Source organism: Bolinopsis microptera, chromosome 2, assembly GCF_026151205.1.
Source record: "Bolinopsis microptera isolate Bmic1 chromosome 2, MBARI_Bmic_1.0, whole genome shotgun sequence".
NCBI lineage: Eukaryota > Metazoa > Ctenophora > Tentaculata > Lobata > Bolinopsidae > Bolinopsis > Bolinopsis microptera.
Genome location: NC_087073.1, coordinates 3,431,001 through 3,454,373, shown reverse-complemented (window position 1 = coordinate 3,454,373; position 23,373 = coordinate 3,431,001). Strand labels below are relative to the sequence as shown.

The following is a 23,373-nucleotide window of genomic DNA, read 5'->3' as shown; positions in this document are numbered from 1 at the left end:
CAATAATTATGAAATACTTTTCCTCCGCACGCATTAAAAGATTTTCATAGTACGCGCATAACCATAGCTACCAGAGCATGTGTGCTACCACAACGAGTACGGTGATGGTCTTCAAAGCAATCTGTTTATTCGTGGCTCCTTGTCAATTTGCCGTAGGTTAATCGTTGACTTAGCATTTAATTCAATCTCATTCATTTCGATTATGCATCTCATTTTTTAGTTGATCATCGATCCCTCCATACACATGGTCTTTTTTCGTAATTATCACTAGCCGTACTAATCTGTAATAGAGCTTTGGTGGCAATTGAACAAAGCGCTTTTGTCAAGTATCTGGATTTGTTAAAAAGTCGCAAGGTTTTCATCGTTTGCTACTTCCAATCTTTCATGAATCAACAGCCAATAACCTCTTCTATTGACTATTTCATTCCAGGGAGAATCGAAATATTAAACCTCAAAACGTATTACCGGCCACGGCACGTGGTCAGGAATGTTAATAAATGTCGTGCGGTCAGAAATGAAACCACCACATAAATTTTAATATACTTATAACCTTCTTTACTCCTTGATAGGTCAGGTATGACTAGTCAAGCCATGAATTACACTGTGCCTTCAACAAAGTACACTCCTGAGCACACCCGCTACGGTATGCCACAAAATGGAGTTGCATTACCTGCTACCAGGTATACCATTCATGAGTGGACAGGTTCAAATGCCAACCAGTACCTGACCTCGAGTACTGAGAGGACATCATCCAACAACCTACGTCTAGAAGCTGAGAGGCTAAGGTGCGAGACAGCTGATAGAACCAGGAGGACCCAGAATGACATTAATGTCAAGCTCCAGGACCGAATCGATAACATCACCTACTGGAAGACGGAGGTTGACAGGCAGCTTCAGAAAACCGACCAAGAAATTGCTAATCTAATGTCCTCCAAGAAACAGCTTGAACAGGCTCACGTGGCAACCCAACTTCCTCATGAGGTGGCTACGACTTGTCTCAAGCACAGAGAAGGCAGATTATCTATTGACTTGGTCCACGATGACGTAGAGGTTCAACTGTTGAAGGTAAGTTTTTCTATAGATTATCTATGTCTTTAAGGGTAGTTCACATATTACGTAATCACTTTTTGGACAATTTTTAACCCACCTCCGTAATCAGTTTTACACATAGCTATTGTGTCAAAATTTCACTAAGGTAATCATTTGAAAACCCCCTCCTCCTTACGTAATATGTGAACGACCCCTTACAATTATTTTGAATGAATGACATCAAATTGATGTAAGAACTAATATCCATACCAATTCAGTCCTTGTTATATCCGACCGTGGCTCTCCCAAGAGGGTAGGCACAATTTTTGTGCAACATTTACGCTAGAATGATCCTTGCCCCAATTCTTGATCTTAGGCAGGGCCAGGGTACCAGTGGTTTTACTTGAAAATGAAGCCAACTGTAGCTATCTATGTTTATCTCGCCACTAATTGAGAAACTACTGTATTTTGTCATGCATTTCATATGCATAATTGATGATCTTGCTTGTAAATCTGTGATTACATTGGTCAAAAGTACAAATTTAAACAATCAATTTTTGCTATTTAAAGTCAATTGTAGTGCTCCAATCATAATAACAGAATATATATTTTAATCTAATGCATGGGAAAGGCAATCAATGTAACACTATACTGGGACCACTCTGTTAAGTACCTTTTGAAAATGAAAATACTATCGATTAAAAAGCTATCAGTTTTATCATGATAATTTTTGAGCACTTTATAGTAACTGAAGTAAAGTCATAATCCAGATGTTTCACTTAATAAAAGTTTGTCAATAATAAATCAAAAAGTACATTTGGTGGTTGATCAAATTAGTTAGTGCTAGGTCTGTAAGACAAGATTATATTGTTCATAAGCACAGTAATGAGAATGTTAATAAAAATAGACTCTCAGAGTAACATGCTATTATTAACTGTTGCTTTCTCAATTTTGGGAAAATATTTAGAGTAGATTCTCAGTGTGGGATACTTCTCATGTCTAAATTCCACAAAAATTGCCGATTTGATATATCGCTGAAGAGTGATGGTAACGATAGCAATGATGGTAATGGTCTTATTTTTCGGCTATAAAACAGACTGATACTATCAAATTGTTGTTTCTGCAGTAGGAATTTATGAGCCCATAACTCTTTTCGATTCATAGAACGTAAATGGAACACCTTTCCATTTTATAAACTTAGAATATTTATATCAAATATATCATCTTTACAAGTGTTTTCGATCAAGTTGCTCCTTCATAAATCATTTAACTGTCATCCACATTGACCGTTCATTCACCCTTCGAATACCATGCCACTGTTTAATTTAGGAACTCTAACTTATTTTTTGTTTTTGATAGGTTAAATTGAACACACTTAGAAATAGAAGCATTTTAACGTTTACCTGGGTGATTTTAATCAAAGAGCTCGCATAACCTATATTACTGACAATGTGTCCACGTGACTATTATCATTAGAGTGTCATGTCATTCATTCACCATGCTATACACGATCATTTTAAGATTGCCATTATGTGGTCCTCTAGTGCAGGACGCAAATGTACCACCGGCCAATTCATTTCATGATATTTTATGTTCTCTCAACAGATAGTTATGGCCACCTTTCATTTTATGAGAATATTTTGTGAGATGCTGGGTTATTTTAAGATAAGATAGTAAGCATTTACTGACCAATTTTATAACATGAATCCAAAGCGTTTAATATTGGCCAATTCTTGCGAATTCGAAGGAAAGCGATTGTTATCAGCTGACTTCTCGTGATCGTTGTTTAAATGTTACAAATCAATTTTTATTTTTTAATCAGCAGAATACTCTTGTAGAAAAATGGAAAACTCAGGCAGCAACATTGATCGAACTGTAAACTTTATATTCAGAATCATCGACCCATGTGTCAAGCGAACGTTCAGATTTTTATTTGAATTAAATTTAGCCTTATTCTAGCTAAACACGGGACCCGAGCCCCTGAGGAGGGGGGGGGGGGTTGCAGCCCTTGCTTTAAAACTGAAACAGATCCTTTAGTCTTGTGATTAAATTGACAGTTTTGTCAACTCCAAAGCTTTTCATTTCTGAACTTCTTAACATCGGGTTTTGTTAAAATCCATGTTATCCCGGTGCTGTGTGAGATGATAAATGAGTGTTGAACGTTGCCTGCAGCATGAGCCGCTGAACACAGTGCAGTTGTGAAGGCGAGCTTGCACAATGCGCAGTCCAGGTGTCCTAATTAAACAAGCATTTTAGAAAATTACCCCACCATCGACATGCACATTTCTAAACGACATTATAGAGCCGACCTGCGTACATACCACGAGTTTGAGAGCTTTTCTGCTGTACACCTTCAGCAGGAGTTCGTCACATCGTTTTAATCAATTGACCGACTACATGTGATACAAATTCCTTCATATTAGTGACGCATGCAGATATATCAAATGATATGATTCATATCAGACCGAACACTATGTTCACGTGGATATAAAGTGATTGATTTTTAGCGCGCAACATGTAAGTCATTCATTTTACGGTACTTTAGCAAGCTTTTACGGGGCCGCATCTCTTTATGTTATTTATATTTAAGAACCTGGCTATTTTATTCAGCAGTGAAATGGACATGAATTGAACTAAGTGCTCGACTTTATTTTATTTCAGGAGGTTGAGATGATCGAGAACATTCAGGCGCTTCTTCAACAGAGGATCCTGGAGAGTGACCGACAACTGAGGTTTGAAAATGTCACTAAACTAGATAGAAAGTCTTATATTTTGAGTTGATTAACTTATTCTAGTCGTTTTGTCTCAAGTTGTAAGCAATTGGTGACTTGACTGTTCATCGCATGCATACTGCTGTAGTATGATGTGCATGTCATCAAATGAAGGTTTGCCGCGGGTGTTATCTCGCACGTTTTTAACTGAGGATTGGTCAAAACTTCGTGAAAACCTTGTTAGATGAGTGTTGAAATCTGTGTCGTCAAAATGATTACATGTGTCCTAAGATTTGTAGTTTTCACCCTATTGGCCTTGTCTTTTATCGACATATTCAACAAGATGAGGACTCACAAAAACTTTCCCATTTCGTAAAAGTTGAAGTGAAGCTTTCACAATAAGTCGTGTACGGTAGGTTTTAGGTGAGATCAACTGTAGAGTAACGAGGGTATTAAAACTTTTCTGACGATGACTGAAAAACGACAGGAAATAATCGCTATCAACTCGTTCTCATTGAGTCGCTACATTGCGCCCCGATCCGCTGACCCGGCGTTCCATGACCCATCTGTTAGCTGAACTTAGTAAGTGTCACTCCGTCCTTGCTTTGTGACTTAGATCATTGTTCTTAAATACCTCAGTGCGTGATGATAATCCAACCAATTATCAAGATCATTGTTGATTGATAAAAGCTGAGCACTGATACTTGGTATACCCAATACATCTTGCAAATGTGTTGCATATTTCTATGACAACCAATTAATGTGGTCTCCAAATACCACCCGTTCTGATCTTATTAAGTGTACACGATTCGATTTAGATGGAATTACGTGATTGACTGCCATTTCCGAGGAGGTTCACCTTACCGACCACCGGTCTGATCCATTAAATGTGATTCTTCCTAACATCATGTCCAGTGCCGCTAAAGTTCAACAGTATCAGAACCTTACTTTAGTAGGGGACGTAATGCGGCTAGGAATTTGTAGAACTTAAAAGACCTTATTTACTTAATCAAATCAGAGGTAGACGCGATGAGAATATCATTTTACAAATGTGTTTTTGGTATAAACTTTACGTCATATGCCCACTGCCCAGTTGTTAGAAACCCCAGCTAGTTTCTTGAATACGTTCAGAAAAGTTCTGGTATTTATAGTACGCTTACGAAACGTTATGGTATTTATAGTGGATGAACAACGACGTGTGCCTAATAAAGTGAACGATTTAGTTGTTATGCCGGCAATTTGTCCGTTTATTTCTTAGCAACGGAACCACTACAAAACAATTCTAGGCTTTGCAGACTGCGATTTGTCGATTAAGCAATTAACGATCGTTTGTAGACTTTAGGCCTCTATATCTAGTTAATGGGTGGTTATTGAGACGTTCGTGTATCGAGCGATCGATCTTAAGATGTAAGCTTATACTGAGAGGAGCTTAAGTACAGCTGCCTGGCAACGTGATTTGACAAACAGTCGAGAATGTTCTACGGCGGATAATGTTGTCCTAAAAGTAGCAAGTCGCTCTGTAATCGACTAAAATTACGCTTCTTAATTCTCAATAGGTATTCTAACGAAGTTCAGACACAAGTGTCCTGACAACTGGGAAAGTAAACCAAACATCTCCACATCTGACAAGATGTCCATGTCAGTGAACCATCATCTATACTTAATTTCAGTGAGCTGAGACACTGCAAGAGCAATCTGGAAATGGACTTGAAGGACAAGTGCACTTCTTATGGTCTTGACTCTCGATGTGCTGGCCTAAGCAACGGATCCCTTGGAATGTCTCTCCACAACAACTCTGTCAAGATTGATCCTAAGTTAGTTTTTTCAATATGGAACTTTCAAATCTAAATATAGTAATGGAAAAGTTTAAAATTGTATATTTCACCGCCAATCAAGAAGGCTCCTTTGGATAGTATAGTGAATTCTTATGTTTTAGTCGGCGTAAATATTAAGTAGTATTCTAAATAGTGCACAAAATATCTCAGGTCTGCTACTCCAGTTTCGTACGAAGCTTTCTCTCACGACAACATCACAAACGCTGAGAAGCAGCGCGTGTCCTCGTGCCGTCAGCGTGAGCTGAACGAGCACACCATGCACCAGACTTCCAACGACCTGCACAAGCAGGCTGAGACCGTCAACGAGTCTTTCCGAATCCGAACAAAGGAGATGATCGTTGCCAAGACAAACCTAGAGGAAAATCTCAATCAGGTTTGTCTTTTAGTTTATAAGAGATGTTTGTCTAACTTTTAATATATCATGTGAAATGTTTCCGACTATGGCCAAGGGCGGATTATTCATAATTACTACTCATGCTTCGTGCATATGATTTACTTAAACGTCTTGCAAATCTTTTTGCTTGCAGTGGTGCAACATTTGAATAGTTGCTTAATAACTAAACTATTTATGTCGAAGACGTAAACATTTCAGGAATGAATAAACATGCATCAATTCTGTGCTGTCCTGTTAGGACAATAGCAAATTTATAGAACTTATCGTTGGTGATGAATTCCTCAATCACGACTCCCTTAGCTTCTCTGCAATATTTTATCCATCGAATTGTTTAGTAAACACCACAGTAAAACGCGCTCAAATAAACAACCTATTATTTTAACAAGTTGCTTATTAAATTTTGCAAAAGTGCAGTTAAACATGTCGCTTGATAAGCATTGACAATAGCAGCCAATAATCATTGCTAGTAAAACCACTAACAATTAGTACAATTGAATTAAATAACGTGAAATCTTTTACGATTCTTGCAAGCTAATGTTTAAAACTAAGGTTTTGTCGAGGGTGCTGGCATCGAATAAGCATGCCGTGGCTATAATAATAGGAAAACTTGGGCATTATTAAATGTGGCCTAAATATAAACAGCTGGAGCGATACGTTTTTGACTATCAGAGCATGAATTTTCTTCACCAACTATGCGCGCGAAGCGGAGCGCGCGTTTTAAACCACGTTTTTATATTTCATACTTTTCAGACATGCCTGGAGATCGGTTCAATGAACGAGAATATTGCTGCTCTAAAGGAGGCTATACGACTGAAGGAATCCCCAATGAGAGTTGCACACATGAGACTCAACACCCGTTCTTACAGACCCAACATTGAGCTTGTTCGTGACCCCGTACAATATGGTCTTGTTGAAGAAGTGGCTCAAATCACCGACTCCATTGAAGCTCTGGGTGTAAGTTAAAGTTCCTACTTATTATTTTTGAGCATGGCTTGTAGGGGCTTTTAGAAGGAATGGATCCATTTTTGGTACAAATCATATATCGGCATCGGTTTAACAAATATCAAAATGTACTGATTCAAAATGTAATATATACAGTTTTCGTATTCTGAAGTAATAATTTACAATTGTCAAACGCCAATATTGAATAATTTTTCAGTCTAAGCTCAACGAAAGCAACGCCAAGCTTCGTAACTTAGAGTCAAACAAGAAAGCTCTTGAGGAAGACATTGCAGTAAAGACAAACTCTCTGAACATTGACCAGTCTCAGTGCCTGAGACTCCGAAAAACCCTTGTTTGGAGAAGGCATGAAATTAACTTTTAATGAGTATGACTCTGCAATTATCAATGCTAAGTTTTAACTTGTGTTGCATCCTCATTACTTTTAATTGTGCAACTGTGACAGACTTGATACACAAACTGTGCAGGGCTGTCTTAAGTTTGATACAGTTGAGCTGTGCTGTCGTCTTCCTTTATGTGGCTTCATTATTTCTCACAATACAGTCAGGCATTTCATCTCCATGATTTTACTCTGCATTTTCGGCGATTTGGAAAAATTTGTCGCGACATCCTAAATTTTAACACTGGAAAATCCATATTAGAAATGAGTATTGAGTTAGTTGACAATCTAAATGCCATTTGGAAGAATCTTGTATTCAAATTTCTGTCCTGTCTGGCTGTTACACATTTGATCAACTAATTAATCGATTGATCATTTCAGGGTAGAGTCAGACAGCGCAGAAAAACTCACTCATAGTCAATCTCATATATACAACTACTAAACGATGGGCTTCCATTTAATCACAAACTTCACAAACTTTGATCGGATTGTTTTGGCTCTGGAACTCTAATATACTTTATTTTTGAACTGTTACGAAAAGCACAGTTTGGTGCCCTTTGATTTTACGAAACTTCTGCGGTATTTTGTTTTATGAATCATTCTATCCAGATTCTACACAAACACAAATAAAATGACATATTGATGATGTCTATAAAAAGTTACTACCACTTCAATCAAGCATGCTAAGTGGTCAATGTTTAGCATGTTTTTTGTGTCATACAGTTTTTCTAACCACGTGTTTGCTTTTTATTTTAGATTGTGATCTAATCATCAACTATGATCTTTATAAGTTCATGAGGGTGTCAACACAAGTTGCATCGACAAAATAATGTTATTTTCGGATGTTTTTTGTGAACTAACTCAGTAACTCATATTTTTCTCCAGCTTCCGACCAGCAACGATGTTCTCGGCAGGGACTGTCAGCCACAACAAGGTCCCCCTTATCATTTAGGAACTTCTGAATTTTTCTTCAAATTTGATGTACCCTTGAACATGATTGTATTATACCACTAAGGAAGCGTGTAGTTGTAGATTTTAGAAATTTTACTTTAAATAACCCGACCGGCCATATCACGTCATTTTACTTTGTTTAATTAAGTTATTACTATGTGAATAATCTGTAATGAATTGTACATACAGCACCTCTTTTTGCACTAGAACCTTAACACTATGTATATATAATGCGTATTGAATTATAGTTTATAATCGGGTATGCACATTGCGCTTACTTACGTAGTGCTCGTGCTTATCGAGTAGTGTGTTAGCAATTAACTTTGATTCTGATGATTTCGCTCCTTTGCTGCTCTGAAGAGTCCTAGATATAACTTAGTAACTCATTAGATGGATAAAAGATGATACAATTGCATGTTACTATATTAGTGTTACTATGCAGTACTTGGATAGCCTTAGTCACTTTCCTTTCAACAGTCTCCAATTCACGATTAGATTTTAGTAATTATTAATTTCAATTGGTACGACTCAGCACATTAAACTTAACCTTTAATTTTTTTTCTTTAAATAAACTTGTGATGCAAGGTGAATTCGATCAATGATATGATTAATGGATTTTATGAAAAATTGAATATGATTTACAAGTTTATATGGTTCGGGTTATTAGAAAGCCCATAATATTATCTTTGCTCCAATTTTTGAAAACCTCGCCTCTATCAAATTGTATACATATCCTGGATGCCAGCATCAAGCTACAATTTCACTTTCAGCTTTAACAATATATTCGGTTCGTTCTTTATCTTCTACTGATATCTTCTTTTGCTCTTAAAACTGTAACTTATAATTTCAGAATAAATAAGAAAACTGTTTCACTTATCATAACTTACTCAAACAAAAGATAGCTGGGATGCTCTAAAATAATTATGGTATCGATCAGAACACAGAGACTAGGGCAGCATTTTAACCCTATGTCATGTCATGTGGGGTGATCCAGTGATTCGGAATCAGCGTTCGAAAATACATCGATTCAAGTTACTTTCAACTGTTTAAAAAAATCTGAAAGATCGAGTGTAGAGTGATTTAGCACTGAGCACACTCGCCGACAATTTAACAGGTGATACTCGTAAAATATTTGTTTCAAATATTACTCGGCGCGCGTCCTGGTAGGTTATAAACCTACATTTGAAACAAAAATTTTACGAGTATCACCCGGCCGTTAACAAAATACCGGTTTTACAGAAACCCTAATCCTAACTATAACCTCGAAGCTATCCATAACCCTAACCACAACCCTAACCCTAGCCCTAAACAATCGAATTCAAATCATGTTTTACTAGCCTGTCACGAGACCAAAACGGTTTATTGCCCATATAACTCTCCAAGGAAAGCATTGTTTACCTGTTACCATACGTCAACGTATCGCGTTGTGACCCCACGGTCGTTTCACTATTGATTGACAATGTCAATCCATCGAGATCGTTGCTCTGCGAAGCAAAGCAACGATCGACGACGATGCGAAGCAAGAATGCTAGTTTGCGCGGCGCGTCGAAGCAGCGAAGTCCTCCAAGTTTCACTTTAGCGTTTCTGGTTTCACCTTTATCTTGTAGCGCGATGCGTTACTGTGCCGCGCCGCGCACTTGATAAGGCTTCTGGCTAGATCGGCGAGATGCGCTACTGTGCCGCGCCGAGCTGCCATTTGATTCACGATGTCAATCCTTCGCAGCTCGGTGAGGCACAGTGGTGCATCTCGCGAGAAGCATTATTTGATGCGCGCGCGACCCAGTAGTGCATCGCGCTACAAAGCTGCCATGAATTGACATCGTCAATTAAACCTGACGATACAGGGGGAGCCGCGCACTCGTGTGCGGCGGGTCATACAACGTATGACAAAATACTCCCCTTTTAAAATATGATTTGTGATTTGGCAGGCGTTGCTACACGTTGTATACCTCTCGTGCACGCCGGCCAGCCGGCCAGCCAGCCGGCCGCGCGCGCTTCGCGCGCGATCAAAAGGGGTTGCAGCGTGTGTCAAGGCAGGCGTGCCAATCTCAATGCGCGGCGTCGTTTCCAAGCTTCTCGTATATATGTGAATAGACTAGTATAGCAAGCTAGGTAATTTAAAATACTGCTGATCAAGGCATAGTGCTGCAAAGCCGCCCGCGCCCTTGTTAGTCTATTATAATATTAACATATAAAAGTTGATTCACGATGTCAATCCTCAATTCGCAGCTCGGTGAGGCCCAGTGGTGCATCCCGCCAATCTATCGAAGAGAAAAATTAATTGTGTGTTGTGAGAAGAATTATTTGATGCGCGGCGCGGCCCAGTAGTGCATTGTGCTACAAATATAAAAGCTATTACAAAATAGCAATTAAATTTGGTGGTTATGATTGTCAATTAAGGAAAACAAAAGAATGTTTCAAGAAGAAAGCGTGTTAAATATTAAAAGGGCTTTATTAGGGACCTTGTTAAGATATTATGGATTTTTAGAGGCATCCTTCATTACAATTTTAAAGGGAACATTAACCAAATGTTTATTTTATAAGTCATATTGGGGTGTACTGAAAAATCTATCAAATTATTAACAATGAAAGACACATGTTTTCATGTCTAGTAACCCATCGACGGATCAATTAATGGCCAGAAACTTAACGGGTGATACTCGTAAAATATCTGTTCCAACTCGGCGCGCGTCCTGGTAGGTTGTAAACCTACAACCAGAAACGAACCCACGCAGTTAAATCCCCATATAAAATGTATAATGACATAACCATCATACATGACATTCACTTTGGCTCTACTCAGGGTAGGCTAAGCTAAGCTAAGCTGTTCCTAAAGAAGGAGAGTCTGCTGACTTAGCACTTAGGAAAACAGCTCTGAACTGTTTCTAGAACGCCCTAAGGCATTTTGATACGCATAGGCATGATGTTTTTGTCGGGGATTTGGTGTTCTTGTCCCGGTCCTGGTATAGGCCGGGATTACCATTTTTGCCGGAATATAAGCCGGGATATTAAAAACAGAATTTCGATCCTTTTAATCCAATTTAGCTTCAAATTCATATTGTTTTACTTTAACTTAGACAAATGAAACAACTCTTTTATTTTCATCCCGCTCCCGGTCCCAGTCCTGGTCTCGGCCAGGATGAGGGTCATCCCGGCTCGGTCGACTCCTGGGTACAACTCAATAGTCCAAGTCACCATATCCGTGGAATATTCCTTATATATTAGTAATAGAATAACTTTAATTTTTTAAATTGTTGCTATATAATTGATTTAAATACAAATTTGTTGTTTTCTTGAAGTTAAAAATTGACCTGTAACCCTTGTCTTATTCACAACCCCCTTGTATATTATTGAGCCTATTTAAACACAAACCTCATTTAAACACAAACCCTAACTTGTGAAAAATAACTTTGCGCAGGTAGAAACGTAGGCGATAACTGGGGGCAAGGGCACGTACGCACGCACACACGGTCGCAAGCTACCATATACAAAAAAAAACCTCGTTTGCTAACCCTTTTCCTTGACTCTTTTGTGCCTTCAGCACTTTGAGTCATGGATCAGGAAAAAATTATGTAATGGATATGTTCATATGAAATTGAGGATATTGGTACAATATTATAATACTATAATACCTTCGCTTCTGAGTGCTGAGCGTGATAATTCCCGACAGCTTGCTGGAGGGAACGCGCGGGCACGAAACAGAGAAGGCATTATATTTTATAATACTTTCCGGTTCCGATTGGAAGGGGTGTAATGTGATACGTGCGCATGATACAATATAGTGTGTAATATATAGAACGCCAGAGTTATTTGTTTTGAAACTTGCCGCCAGTCAGTCTGAGTCTATGCTGATAATACCTTCGCTTCCCTTGCGGGATATATCTGCAAATTATCAGCTCTCAGTGTCCACGGGTTTTAGTGCATATAATTCCCGGAAAGTATTATAAACCTTACTGCATGACCTTGTGTTCTGAAGCTAAGGTCACCATGGATAAACAAATTTAGCCATGTTGATCCGAAAAACTAAATATTTGATCAATAGATAGCAATGATTGATGATTCTAACCTTTTGCATGCTCAAATATTGATATTTCCACTTTATATCTAATAGAACATAGGAGCTTTACCAAACTTGTTTCACTAATATTTGTTTCACTTTGACCTTGAATTTTAAAATTTATTGGCATTAATTATTCCAGGATACATGCCATGTCAAGCTCTGAGAATGATCCACTGAAAGTTGCTGTCCCAGCTGATTTTGGTGTCCATCGTCTTGGAAGTCCCTCCCACAGTAACTTAAAATTCCATCTCAAGGATGGCAGTGACATCTTAGCCAACTCCATTATTATATCATTAAACAGCCCTGTGATTGACCATATCACAACCGATCTATCTCTTCAGTCTATCGATGTCCAAGATTTTGAGAGAGACGCAGTGCAGTGCTTCATCGACGGTTGTTATGAAGGAAAACTAAAAAAGCTTAACAAGGGTATCTTGAGGGAGGTTAACAAAATGTCAAAAGTATTTGAAGTATCTTGGATGGAGAATAGATGTGCCGAATATTTTGATACTATTGTAAATTCAATCAGTTCTCCTATTTTTAGTTATGATGAGCTCTTTTTTATTTTCGATGAAGCATTTTATGTCATGTCTAAGTTTCAAAACACAAATCTGATGGACAAAGTTGTATTGAAATTCAGTTGTACCCCAGGATATAAACAGATTTTCTTGGAAAATTTTATGAGAACTCCATCTCTTGATAAAAAGCAGTTGGACTTAGCAATCAGTATTGCTGGCAAGGAAACAGAAATACTTGTAACCTGCATAATAGATTTGCTTGTGGCCAATGACAATGTTTTGGGTAATACCTGTAGATATTTGCTTCAGAATCTCAAATTAGCATCTTGTTTCAGACGAAAACCTGATCTTCAACATCGCCTCATTCAGTCTCTAGATGCCATAGCTAATCCCACAGCTGAGGACTTTAGACTTGTATTGTCACTTTTCAGCAGTTCGACTAAGAAGGATGAAGGGCTTGTAAGAGTTTCTAACTTATTTAACTCACCCTCTTCAATAAATAGCTTTACAAAATTTGAAGATCTTGTGGAATTCCTATCTACCTCAGAAAAAGTCTCAAGTCTCTACATGTTTATAGAGGGGCTGCTTTGCTGGCTTTTTGATCGTAAAGAAACAAAAATACATAGTAATTTCATTGCTGAAATCCTATCATTGAAGGATAAACGAAAATGGAATTCAGTCTCCAACAATTACTTTGAAAATTTGCCAAGAGATGCAGGCACTGTGCCTCTACTGAGGTTGATAAAAGAAAATTCTTCTAATTTAATCACCACAGAAGGACAATTACGTCTTTCTTCATCTCAGGAATGGAATTCAGAAGATTTCCTGTTACAGGAACAAGAAATTGAATTTATCATTGATACCCAAAATTCTACCACAATCAAACCTTGCAGTAAAGAGGGTAGGTGTGGTGTCATAGCAAAGCTGACTCCGTGTACTACAGAGGATGGTTCCATGTTTGATATTCAATTTGTATTGGACCCCCATGAGTACCCTAGTAACGTACATTATTGTGGAGTCCGCTTTTCCATTGACAGTGCATTTTTTGCATTGAAATGTTTCCGATCATCTCAAAACAGGTGGAGATATTTTCCTGTGTCTTGGAGCGGTAAACCTGAGGTCAGCACTGATAAAACTGTTTGGAGATGGGGGGCTAACTGTTTTACAGATAGTTCTGAAAATATTGTGGGCAAGTTTGAGCCGTATTTCCGAAGACACTGGCTCCTGAGTAACAGTGCTAAACTTTTACCAGAATTGTTTGTTCATGTCAATAACTGATTGTTAACTGAATTTGCTAACGTATGTAGTGGACTTGACTTACTTGACTTAAGGCGGGTAGTATTCCCGAGATCCATTGACAACAGTTCTCCACAGCTTTCTGTCTTCCATCAGTCTAGCTATCTCATCTACTGACTTCAGCCCAGTATCTGCTTTTAGGTTATCTAGTAGTGTTAAGTGAGGTCGCCCCCTGTTAGTATGCCCATGACTCGGCTTCCAGAGGATCAGTTGGTTCAGTGTCAGCTCCGGATGTCAGTGAGCATGACCTGCAAGTCTGAGCTTTCGTTGGGTTATCTTGGAGCTGACTTTGGGAAGATCACCGTACAGGCTGTGGTTGCTGACATGGTCTCGATATTGATTGATGTTAGTGGATTTATTTTAAAATTACGTATTATTTTGATCATTGTACACAGTTTTTATACAAAAGCTTACAACTTTTATTTTTGAAAATACCAACTATTTTTAGCTATCTATAGCTATCATTATTATAATTCAAAGAATTATTCTGTCTGTCTGTACAACCGCACACGTGCAAAGATTTGCGAACGACATTTTGATCGATTTTGTGGTAATTACGTTGTGTTTAGAGTGTCGATTGTATTATTATCGCCAGTATCTAGGATGGATATTTTTTGATACGATTAAAACTTTCTTTCAAAGAATACTACTTCATACTAGCTTCGTCCCTGTTACCACAGGCTTTCTAGTCTATATTATAATTCAGAGAATTATTCTGTCTGTCTGTACGACCGCCCACGTGCAAATTATATGAGAATAGGAAGCTGCATAGTAACCATGGTAATGGTGTTCAAAAGCGCACATGCACGTGCAAAGATTTGCGAGCGACATTTTGATCGGTTTTGTGGTAATTACGTGGTGTTCAGTGCGAGCTACATTTTAATCGGCTGTATCTTCGGTTGTGACAGATATTTTTTGATGCGTTTAAAAACTGACTACCAAAGAATACTATTAGCTTCCTCTCTGTGACCACGGGCTTTCTAGTATACTGTATAGTTGTATCTTTTGTATGATTCAATTATGTAATTATGTTTTATGCGATTTAAATATGATACTGTTGCAGTGTATAATGATTAGAAAATGTGTATAATGGTGAGACAATGGATAATTCCTCTACATTAAAAATAGTGGTCGCCATTTAAATGAGAAATTCCGATGGTAAGAATAGCGAAACGGGACAAGAAATTGAAAATCTTTTTTCATCCCGTTCAGCTTCCCTCTTCATTAGTTAGAGCTGCCATGCTCTCGAATCTTACATTCACAGTCCTATATTGGAGGCCTCCAGTCGGGGTCTCTAGTCGAGCAACACCGGCTTCCATACATTGTTGGTCAACTTAACGTACACTTAAAAGTGGAGGCAGTGATTCGAAAATTCACATTCCTTTAAAATTCAATCTGACAAATGACACTTCTCATTTCTGATTTCTGCTAATTGTATTATAATTATTATTAATCATCTTTAAATGACTTATGATATGGGCTTGAGATAACGACAAGTCTTACAAAACTTAGTTGTTGATCGGACTTACATACGCATTGAAAATGTAGGTCTATAACGAAAATTTAATTAAGCAGCTTACCTGAATCTTGGAATAATTTATGGTGTAAACTGTAAGAGTTAATATATTTTGTAATATCGTTAATATATTTTGAATCTGATATTTACTTCGCCATTTTAACACAATCTAACATTTAGAAAGACAGCTGCTTATACAGGATGGCAGAACTTCCTCGTCGAATCATTAAAGTAAGTCAACATATTCTTGGACGAGATGTAGAATTAAGACTCTTATATCTTACCGTTCTATTTTTAGTTTAATATATTACTCTTTAAACTGATATCTCGTTAGGGCCAGATTTTACATTTCCATCATCAACGCAAGTTTATTAAAGTGATTTGAATAATCATGATTTAATTGCAGGAGACGATGCGTCTACAGTCAGAAAATATTGACGGAATCAAAGCTATCGTCAATGAGACGAATGCTCGGCATTTCCACGTCGTCATTGATGGGCCAGGAGGGGTAAATAAAAAGATAACTTAACTATTACACTTCATCACTTTTGAGATTTAAACGACGTATATTTCGATAAGAAATGGGACTTTTTCAATGCCTCCAAATTTCATAGTTCTAATTTCTTATTATTTGTCTATGACTTCTTCCTTGAAATTCGAAAATAGTTAACTTGCAGACACTGATACATGTAACGTCAATTTCAACGTGGGAGGTCACGATCGTTACAAGTGTGTATCAGTAATAATTAGTAATGTGAGGATTACACGTATACAGGCTACAACTGACCTATAATTAAAATACAGGACACACGCTCATAACATAGCTGATAATCATATTTTACAAGCTGTAGTGAAGTAGCATTGTATCAACATTGTCAATTAAGAAGCATTGTAGTGAAATGAACGGGGGAAGGGGGTGTTTAAATTCGTTGAAAGACTAAAAACGTTCTTTTCACGGCAAGCTACATATTTTGTTAATCTCTTCAGTAATAATTATCATTCCTTGAAATGTGCGAAAACTATTCAAAAAAGAATAATGTCTATATAAATATTGTATAAAAATATTCTAGCAGTTTCTAAGTAATGTACTATTTTTCACTTTTCAGTCGCCTTACGAGGGAGGGAAGTTTAAGCTGGAGTTGTTTTTACCAGAAGAGTACCCCATGTCTGCCCCGAAGGTTCGGCTCCTCACAAAGATTTATCACCCCAACATAGACAAGCTGGGAAGAATATGTCTTGACATCCTCAAAGGTTTGTGAATTCTAACATTCTCTCTTGTTCCTTTTAAGGGTCTTAACATTACTTCTGATGTGTCAATGTCGGTCGATGTCATGATACCATTGTACTGAATTTAATATCTTTCCCATTGATTTTGACATCTACAGCAAACAGTCCCTTAAGAAATTTAATGATTTACGTTTAATTTCGATGTAGGCAGTAGGTCTGCGATTCTGACCACATTTACCACTCTGATGTTTTACCACTTTAACCACATTTTATGTCTCAGAGAAGTGGAGCCCTGCCCTGCAGATCAGAACCGTCCTGCTCAGCATCCAGGCTCTTCTAAGTAAGCCAAACCACGAGGATCCCCTCGCAAACGATGTCGCCGAGCATTGGAAGAGAGATGAGATGTCTGCCATCTCCACAGGTTAGTTTTATATATGAAAATAGCTTTTAATTTTATGAGGTGGGGGTGCAAAATTTATACGCTGTTATGTGATCAATTTTTTAACAGCCAGTAAGTTTTACCCATTGTCATGGTGACAATGAGTGAGAGTGTGTGACGTGTGTACTGTGTAATCGATGAAAGGAATGAGAAACGAAATACTTTAAAGGTTAAAGTTCACCATCGTTTATACGCCTGCTAAATGTGACATGAGGATATTAACTTTCAAACTGATTTTAAACACCAATTTGTTTAGCTTTTGCATAAAATATTGGGTTCTGCTGCAAGTGTTAAGTATCTGTAAATGTCGTTCAAATTTCAATTTTGGAAGGTGTTTTAGACGCACTGCACGCAGTAACCGAATCTTTTGCCATTTTCCACCTTCAGTAAACTGTTTTAATACATTTAATCTACCTTGTTGGCTGCTAAATGAACCTCCTAGTCTTCTTAATAGTGATACTTTTCACCGTACAATGCCTGCAAGCATGGTATGATGGTCACCCTGACATCTTGAAACGCAACGTAAACCTTGTGGATCCACCAGTTGAAGTGGACGACTCCAACTTTTTCAAATGCAGTGACGGAAGAAACATCGTAGAGGCATACGTCTGTGATAACTCATTTGATTGCCCATTCGGAGAAGATGAGATAAACTGCCCAAACCGAGCACAGTACAGCTGTGATGGTGCGAGTAAAACTATCCCCGAGGATTGGGTCTGTGACAACATCACGGATTGTCCTGACGGAGATGACGAGGAGAACTGCACTGAGTATATTCCGTCTCGTTACTTTTGTCGTGACGGGAGCACTGCTATCCCAATGTACTTGGTTTGTGACGAATACACTGACTGTGTCGATAACGACGACGAGGAAGGCTGTATGGAGTACCCTATCCTCTGTGGCGAAGAAGGGACTGAAGAAGAGAACTTTTTCGAATGCAGTGACGGAAGAAAAATCGTAGAGGCATACGTCTGTGATAACATTCTTGATTGCCCATTCGGAGAAGATGAGATAAACTGCCCAAACCTAGCACAGTACAGCTGTGATGGTGCAAGTAAAACTATCCCCGAGGAATGGGTCTGTGACAACATCACGGATTGTCCTTACGGAGATGACGAGGAGAACTGCACTGAGTATATTCCGTCTCGTTACTTTTGTCGTGACGGGAGCGCTGCTATCCCAATGTACTGGGTTTGTGACGAATACACTGACTGTGTCGATAACGACGACGAGGAAGGCTGTATGGAGTACCCTATCCTTTGTGGTGAAGAAGGGACTGAAGAAGAGAACTTTTTCGAATGCAGTGACGGAAGAAAAATCGTAGAGGCATACGTCTGTGATAACATTTTTGATTGCCCGTTCGCAGAAGATGAGATAAACTGCCCAAACCTAGCACAGTACAGCTGTGATGGTGCAAGTAAAACTATCCCCGAGGAATGGGTCTGTGACAACATCACGGATTGTCCTGACGGAGATGACGAGGAGAACTGCACTGAGTATATTCCATCTCGTTACTTTTGTCGTGACGGGAGCGCTGTTATCCCAATTCACTGGGTTTGTGACGGTGGTGCGGACTGTGTCGATAAGGACGACGAAGAAGGCTGTAGTATTGAGTAACCTTCCCTGTGGTGAAGAAGGGACTGTTCCCTCTGGAGAGGGGTAGTGGAGGGAACTATCAAACTTTAAATTTGATGTAAAATGATTCTTGGCTTGGAAACTACGTGTGCATTTTAATTGTGTAAAGCTAAGATTGTGAGCTAGAAAATTCAAGTCTTATACGAAAAGCCTGCAGGGAATTAATCTAACATGTTCACTATACTGTGAGGGCAACATTTCAACGCTTTTGCCAGGAATTTCTTCTATAGGACCCACACTAAGTGGAATCACATTCCTCTAGATATCCGTGAGATAGAGAGTATCACTGATTTTAAAAGTAAACTTTCCACTTACATGTGGGGGAAAATTATCCCGGTGGATTCGGACTCTGAACTTGACTATTCAATAGAAACAAATCCGTAAAATAGTTTATTCAAGAGTATCTATTCTTGCTGTCTGCATTCACATATTTCTCAATTTCATCTCACAGCACAATATTTTATGAATTGATTGAATGGGTGTGTGATTTTGTTTAAAGTAACTTATTACAATTTTATAAGGGCCCATGCTTGTGCAGGAGCTGCATTTGCACTCAATATCTGTGTTTTGGTGACCCTCAGGTCCTTTGGTTACATACATTTTGTCCGAGACAATTTCAACTTTGACAATCCATGCTTAGAGGACAATATTATATTTAACTAATTCATTGTGTAAACTTGTATGTAATTGACTGATTTGAAAGATTTCAATAAAAAAAAAAGTATCATATCCTGCCGAACAAACGTTCATATAAAACTTGGTTCAGTATCTTTGTAGAGTAGTGTAGTGGACTTTTTTGGTCATGGCACTGCATTCCACTTTGTAAGTGGATCAATAATCTTAGTAATTTAGCATCAGTAAAACCGGAGTTTACTCCATAATTAGGAGAAACTCAGTGAATGGCATTTTGAGATAATTACAATTATAAGAGTGTATAACCACAATATCATTATGTATTATATTATGTAATATGTATACAGCATATTTCTAGCTCGATCAAATATTAATATCAATCCATTGCTGCCACAAACATTTGGTTAAATTCGCATGGGCATCGCTGTTTTTAAACCTTAAAGCAGCTAACCCCCGCCCCCCCCCCCCCTCCGCCCCCGGCCCCCCCCCCCCCCCCCCCCCCCCGACCCCCATCAATTTGTGTATCTTTTTTTTGCGTACAGTGAAAAAACTGAGTTCCCACAGTAATACATTACGGTACAGTCGTTAGTTGGTTAGCATTTACCCAGGTCATAATTTCCTAGAATTGGATGGGAAGCGTTTTAAATATTACTTCACTATTATATTCCACGTGATCCCTTATAGAAAGATGGTTAACCTCACCAAACAGTTTAGTTGACAGTTTCCCAGTTTTCTGCTCGCCTTTTTCGTTAAATCAACTGCAGCGCAGTATATTCTCGCGGTAGAACATTCCAATGTCACTCGGGCTCTTTACTACTTCACACAGTTAGCATATGCTACACTGGTACTTCATACTGGTAGGTATGTGATAAAATCATGATGTAATATGATTACGATGGTTACGTATACGTGATACATTATACAATTCATCCCTACACGTGTAACATGACACATTACAGCTAATGTATTTCCAATCAACTTTCGCGCGTGGGCGGTAACCGTCTATCCCACAATATACGGGTATCAAGTGGTGTATTTGGAGTATCATATACAATGTACATTTGATCATTACTTAAGAGCAATGAGGCCAGGCATTTATGAAGTATAGTGACAACGTACATTACATGTGATTCAATTCTATTCTACATCATCAGTATATCTTTTATGCTCATGATAAATATGCGTTCGTAGAAGTGATTAAATTTCGAAGCAAGAACTGACTGCTGACAAAGGCGGATTCCTTTTTTGTTCTTTTTACAGCCATGGTTATGGATGGGACAAAAGTTGCCAGAAAACTGTTCTGATACACTACTTTACAGGAACGCGCCGAGATCTTTTTCATTAACTATCCCGCGCACACAGTCAGATTTTTCCGGCCGCGCGGCCGCCAGCACCGAAAAAAAACGATCCAGTTTTTAAGTTTCGGCTAGTGTCTTTCGACCAGTGTCCACTCGTTTGAACGATGCAATGAGCATGCATCCGGGTAAGCTAGAAAGTGGTCGGGCGCTAGTTGATCCTATTAATAGATACCATTACTGCAGTCATTTACGCTGTACTATTCTTCTAACAGATCTTCTCAAACTAAGGCGATGAAAGAATGAGCCCCGGCCTAGACGAATTGAGCTGTAAAACAAGTCTAAAATCAAGCAGCTCTTTTATTTAATATTATATTTGGAAGCTACGGTTGAGCTGGGGGCTAATGTATCTTTCGTTACTAATTAGGGCCTATTCGATCATCACAAAGAAACTTATTTCAGCTAGAGAATGGGTAAAGAAATATGCTCAATGAGTCAGAGAGAAACTCAGCGATGGAGGGCTCCCAGGAAAGAGAGGACGGAACAGCTTCAAATTATGGACAGGACAATTTGAAGCAATGCTTAATGTATTTTAGAATCTATTTTCTTTCATCTCTAGTTTGTTATTATTCCAATTGCGCTTAACGGAATGCCATTTATATGGATTGCACCTAATGGGCAGCTTTTTGTGAGTTTTTATTCGGTGTTAAATAATGTCCAAAATAAAATTGTTTGATGCTATTTTAGTGTACAAAATTTCACATATATACTTTATTATCCGCCTTTAAGATCCCTCGACCTATTCTTTAATATGCTTTAGTTGCGTTACAATTTTACTGAATAGCATAAATTGAACAGGTTTGTTTCAGCCTTGCTCAGATATACTTCTTCCCTTGTTCATAATTCGTAAGAAGTAATTCTTTTGATATGTTGTGTTTATGTTATTTTATGCAACTCTTGATTGCTGTTGGTGCAGTAATTTATATTGACTAAAATTAACAGTAAACGTGTCCTTCGTCTCCACAAAATGTCATGTTTAGTGCTGTAATTGTAATTTCTAGTAGTGTACATACAGCCAACAGCATCGTATTTGGATAAAATAACTCTACTTAAATTTGAAACCGAATAACCGGAAATGATAATTCCTACGACTCGAGCTCTCAGTTAACCAAAATGTAGAGCATAATTGCTCCTTCTATAAAGTATGTACATGATGGGATAGCATGTGTCTCCAAAATGATAAATAAATTCAATTTATTACACAATAAAATAACCGTGGAAATAGATTAGCCTTGCTGCCTGCAGTACAAAGCGGTAACTTCTTAAAATGCAGTAGGACTAGGAACTAGGAGCCCATTCACATCGCGTCAGTGATATTTGGCTACCTCCTGAGTCCAGTCTCCTGCTTTCCCTTCCATCAATCTTACATGAATTTGAGAGCATTGGAAATAATTACTCTGGTGTAATTCCTTTCCTTTTCTTTGAAATGTTTAAACATAAAGGTCGAAAGCCCTCATGATCGGCATACGCAAGATGACCCTGTATATGCTATAATCGGCGTTTTATGTTAGTGTGGGGTCAGCACATACATTTTAATACACAATGAACTTAAGTTCTGCCCACTTTAATAACGCTACATTTACATCGAGTTTGACTCTAATTGACATCCGTTCTTGAGTCTCAGAAGAGGTTCGCCACAAGACTTCCCGGCGTGGTTTAACAACCACTCCACTGGTGCGCTGTCTCACTCTCAGCCACTGAGCTTGAAATCTACACAATCAGCCGTGAAAACGTACGTGCTTAGCGCGACTGATCTCACAATTGTAATGACCGCGCCATGGATTTAGACAGTAGATGAATCCATAAATTTGGAACATGGGTACATCGCAGTATTGGCCGTATTTGAGTGCTCGGAAGGCTCAGTTCGGTTTTCTAAGATGGATATAGCCGTAAGCTATGCCTAGGAGCCATCAAAAGTCGCATAAAATTACCCATGGAATGACCAGAAATGAACGAAAATGAACATTCTTCTCAAAGTGCTCCGAATGGTTTAAAATGGGTCGGAAAGTGTTAACATTGGTCCTAGGACCACTCAAACCAAGTTTGGGAATCACTGCATGTCTAGAACCGATGTTACCTATGTTCCAAAATGTTCCAATTTTGGGACAATAATCCTCCTGAGAATCCAGATTTTTGGAACATGGGCACATCGAAGTATTGGCTGTATTTAAGTGCTGGGAAGCCTCAATTCGGTTTTCTAAGATGGATATAGGTAAAAACTAGGCCTAAGAGCCATCAAAACTCAAATAACATTACCCAGGTTCATGTAATGAACGAAAATGAACAAAATTGAACATTGTCCTAAAAATGCTCAGAACGGTTTAAAATTGCTCGGAAAGTGTTTATATTGGTCCTGCGACCACTCAAACCAAGTTTGGGAATCACTGCATGTCTAGAACCGATGTTACCTATGTTCCAAAATGTTCCAATTTTGG

The 23,373-nt window shown here is 38.4% G+C and overlaps 3 protein-coding genes across 7 annotated transcripts in view; 2 read left to right on the top strand and 1 right to left on the bottom strand.

Moving 5' to 3' along the window:
- Positions 1 to 23,373, bottom strand: part of LOC134811618 (uncharacterized) — a 95,557-nt gene that overhangs the window by 34,706 nt on the left and 37,478 nt on the right. The window lies entirely within an intron of this gene.
- LOC134826557 (tektin-1-like) lies at positions 74 to 9,123 on the top strand. Of its 4 annotated transcripts, none has more exons than XM_063838963.1 (7): positions 74 to 1,065; positions 3,691 to 3,761; positions 5,411 to 5,554; positions 5,726 to 5,948; positions 6,720 to 6,923; positions 7,129 to 7,296; positions 8,194 to 9,123. In XM_063838963.1, exons 1-6 carry the CDS (start codon positions 577 to 579, stop codon positions 7,291 to 7,293), a joined length of 1,296 nt encoding a protein of 431 aa, XP_063695033.1. In that variant the 5' UTR covers positions 74 to 576; the 3' UTR covers positions 7,294 to 7,296; positions 8,194 to 9,123. The 4 variants fall into 4 exon arrangements, with proteins under 4 accessions (XP_063695033.1, XP_063695031.1, XP_063695032.1 ...); XM_063838961.1 differs by having other exon boundaries at positions 573 to 1,065; positions 7,129 to 7,274; XM_063838962.1 differs by having other exon boundaries at positions 573 to 1,065; positions 7,129 to 7,274; positions 7,690 to 9,123.
- LOC134826337 (ubiquitin-conjugating enzyme E2 N-like) lies at positions 15,823 to 21,756 on the top strand. The gene is made up of 5 exons (XM_063838673.1): positions 15,823 to 15,880; positions 16,056 to 16,157; positions 16,756 to 16,900; positions 17,157 to 17,297; positions 21,341 to 21,756. The coding sequence occupies exons 1-5, from the start codon at positions 15,851 to 15,853 to the stop codon at positions 21,370 to 21,372; spliced, it is 450 nt and encodes a 149-aa protein (XP_063694743.1). The 5' UTR covers positions 15,823 to 15,850; the 3' UTR covers positions 21,373 to 21,756.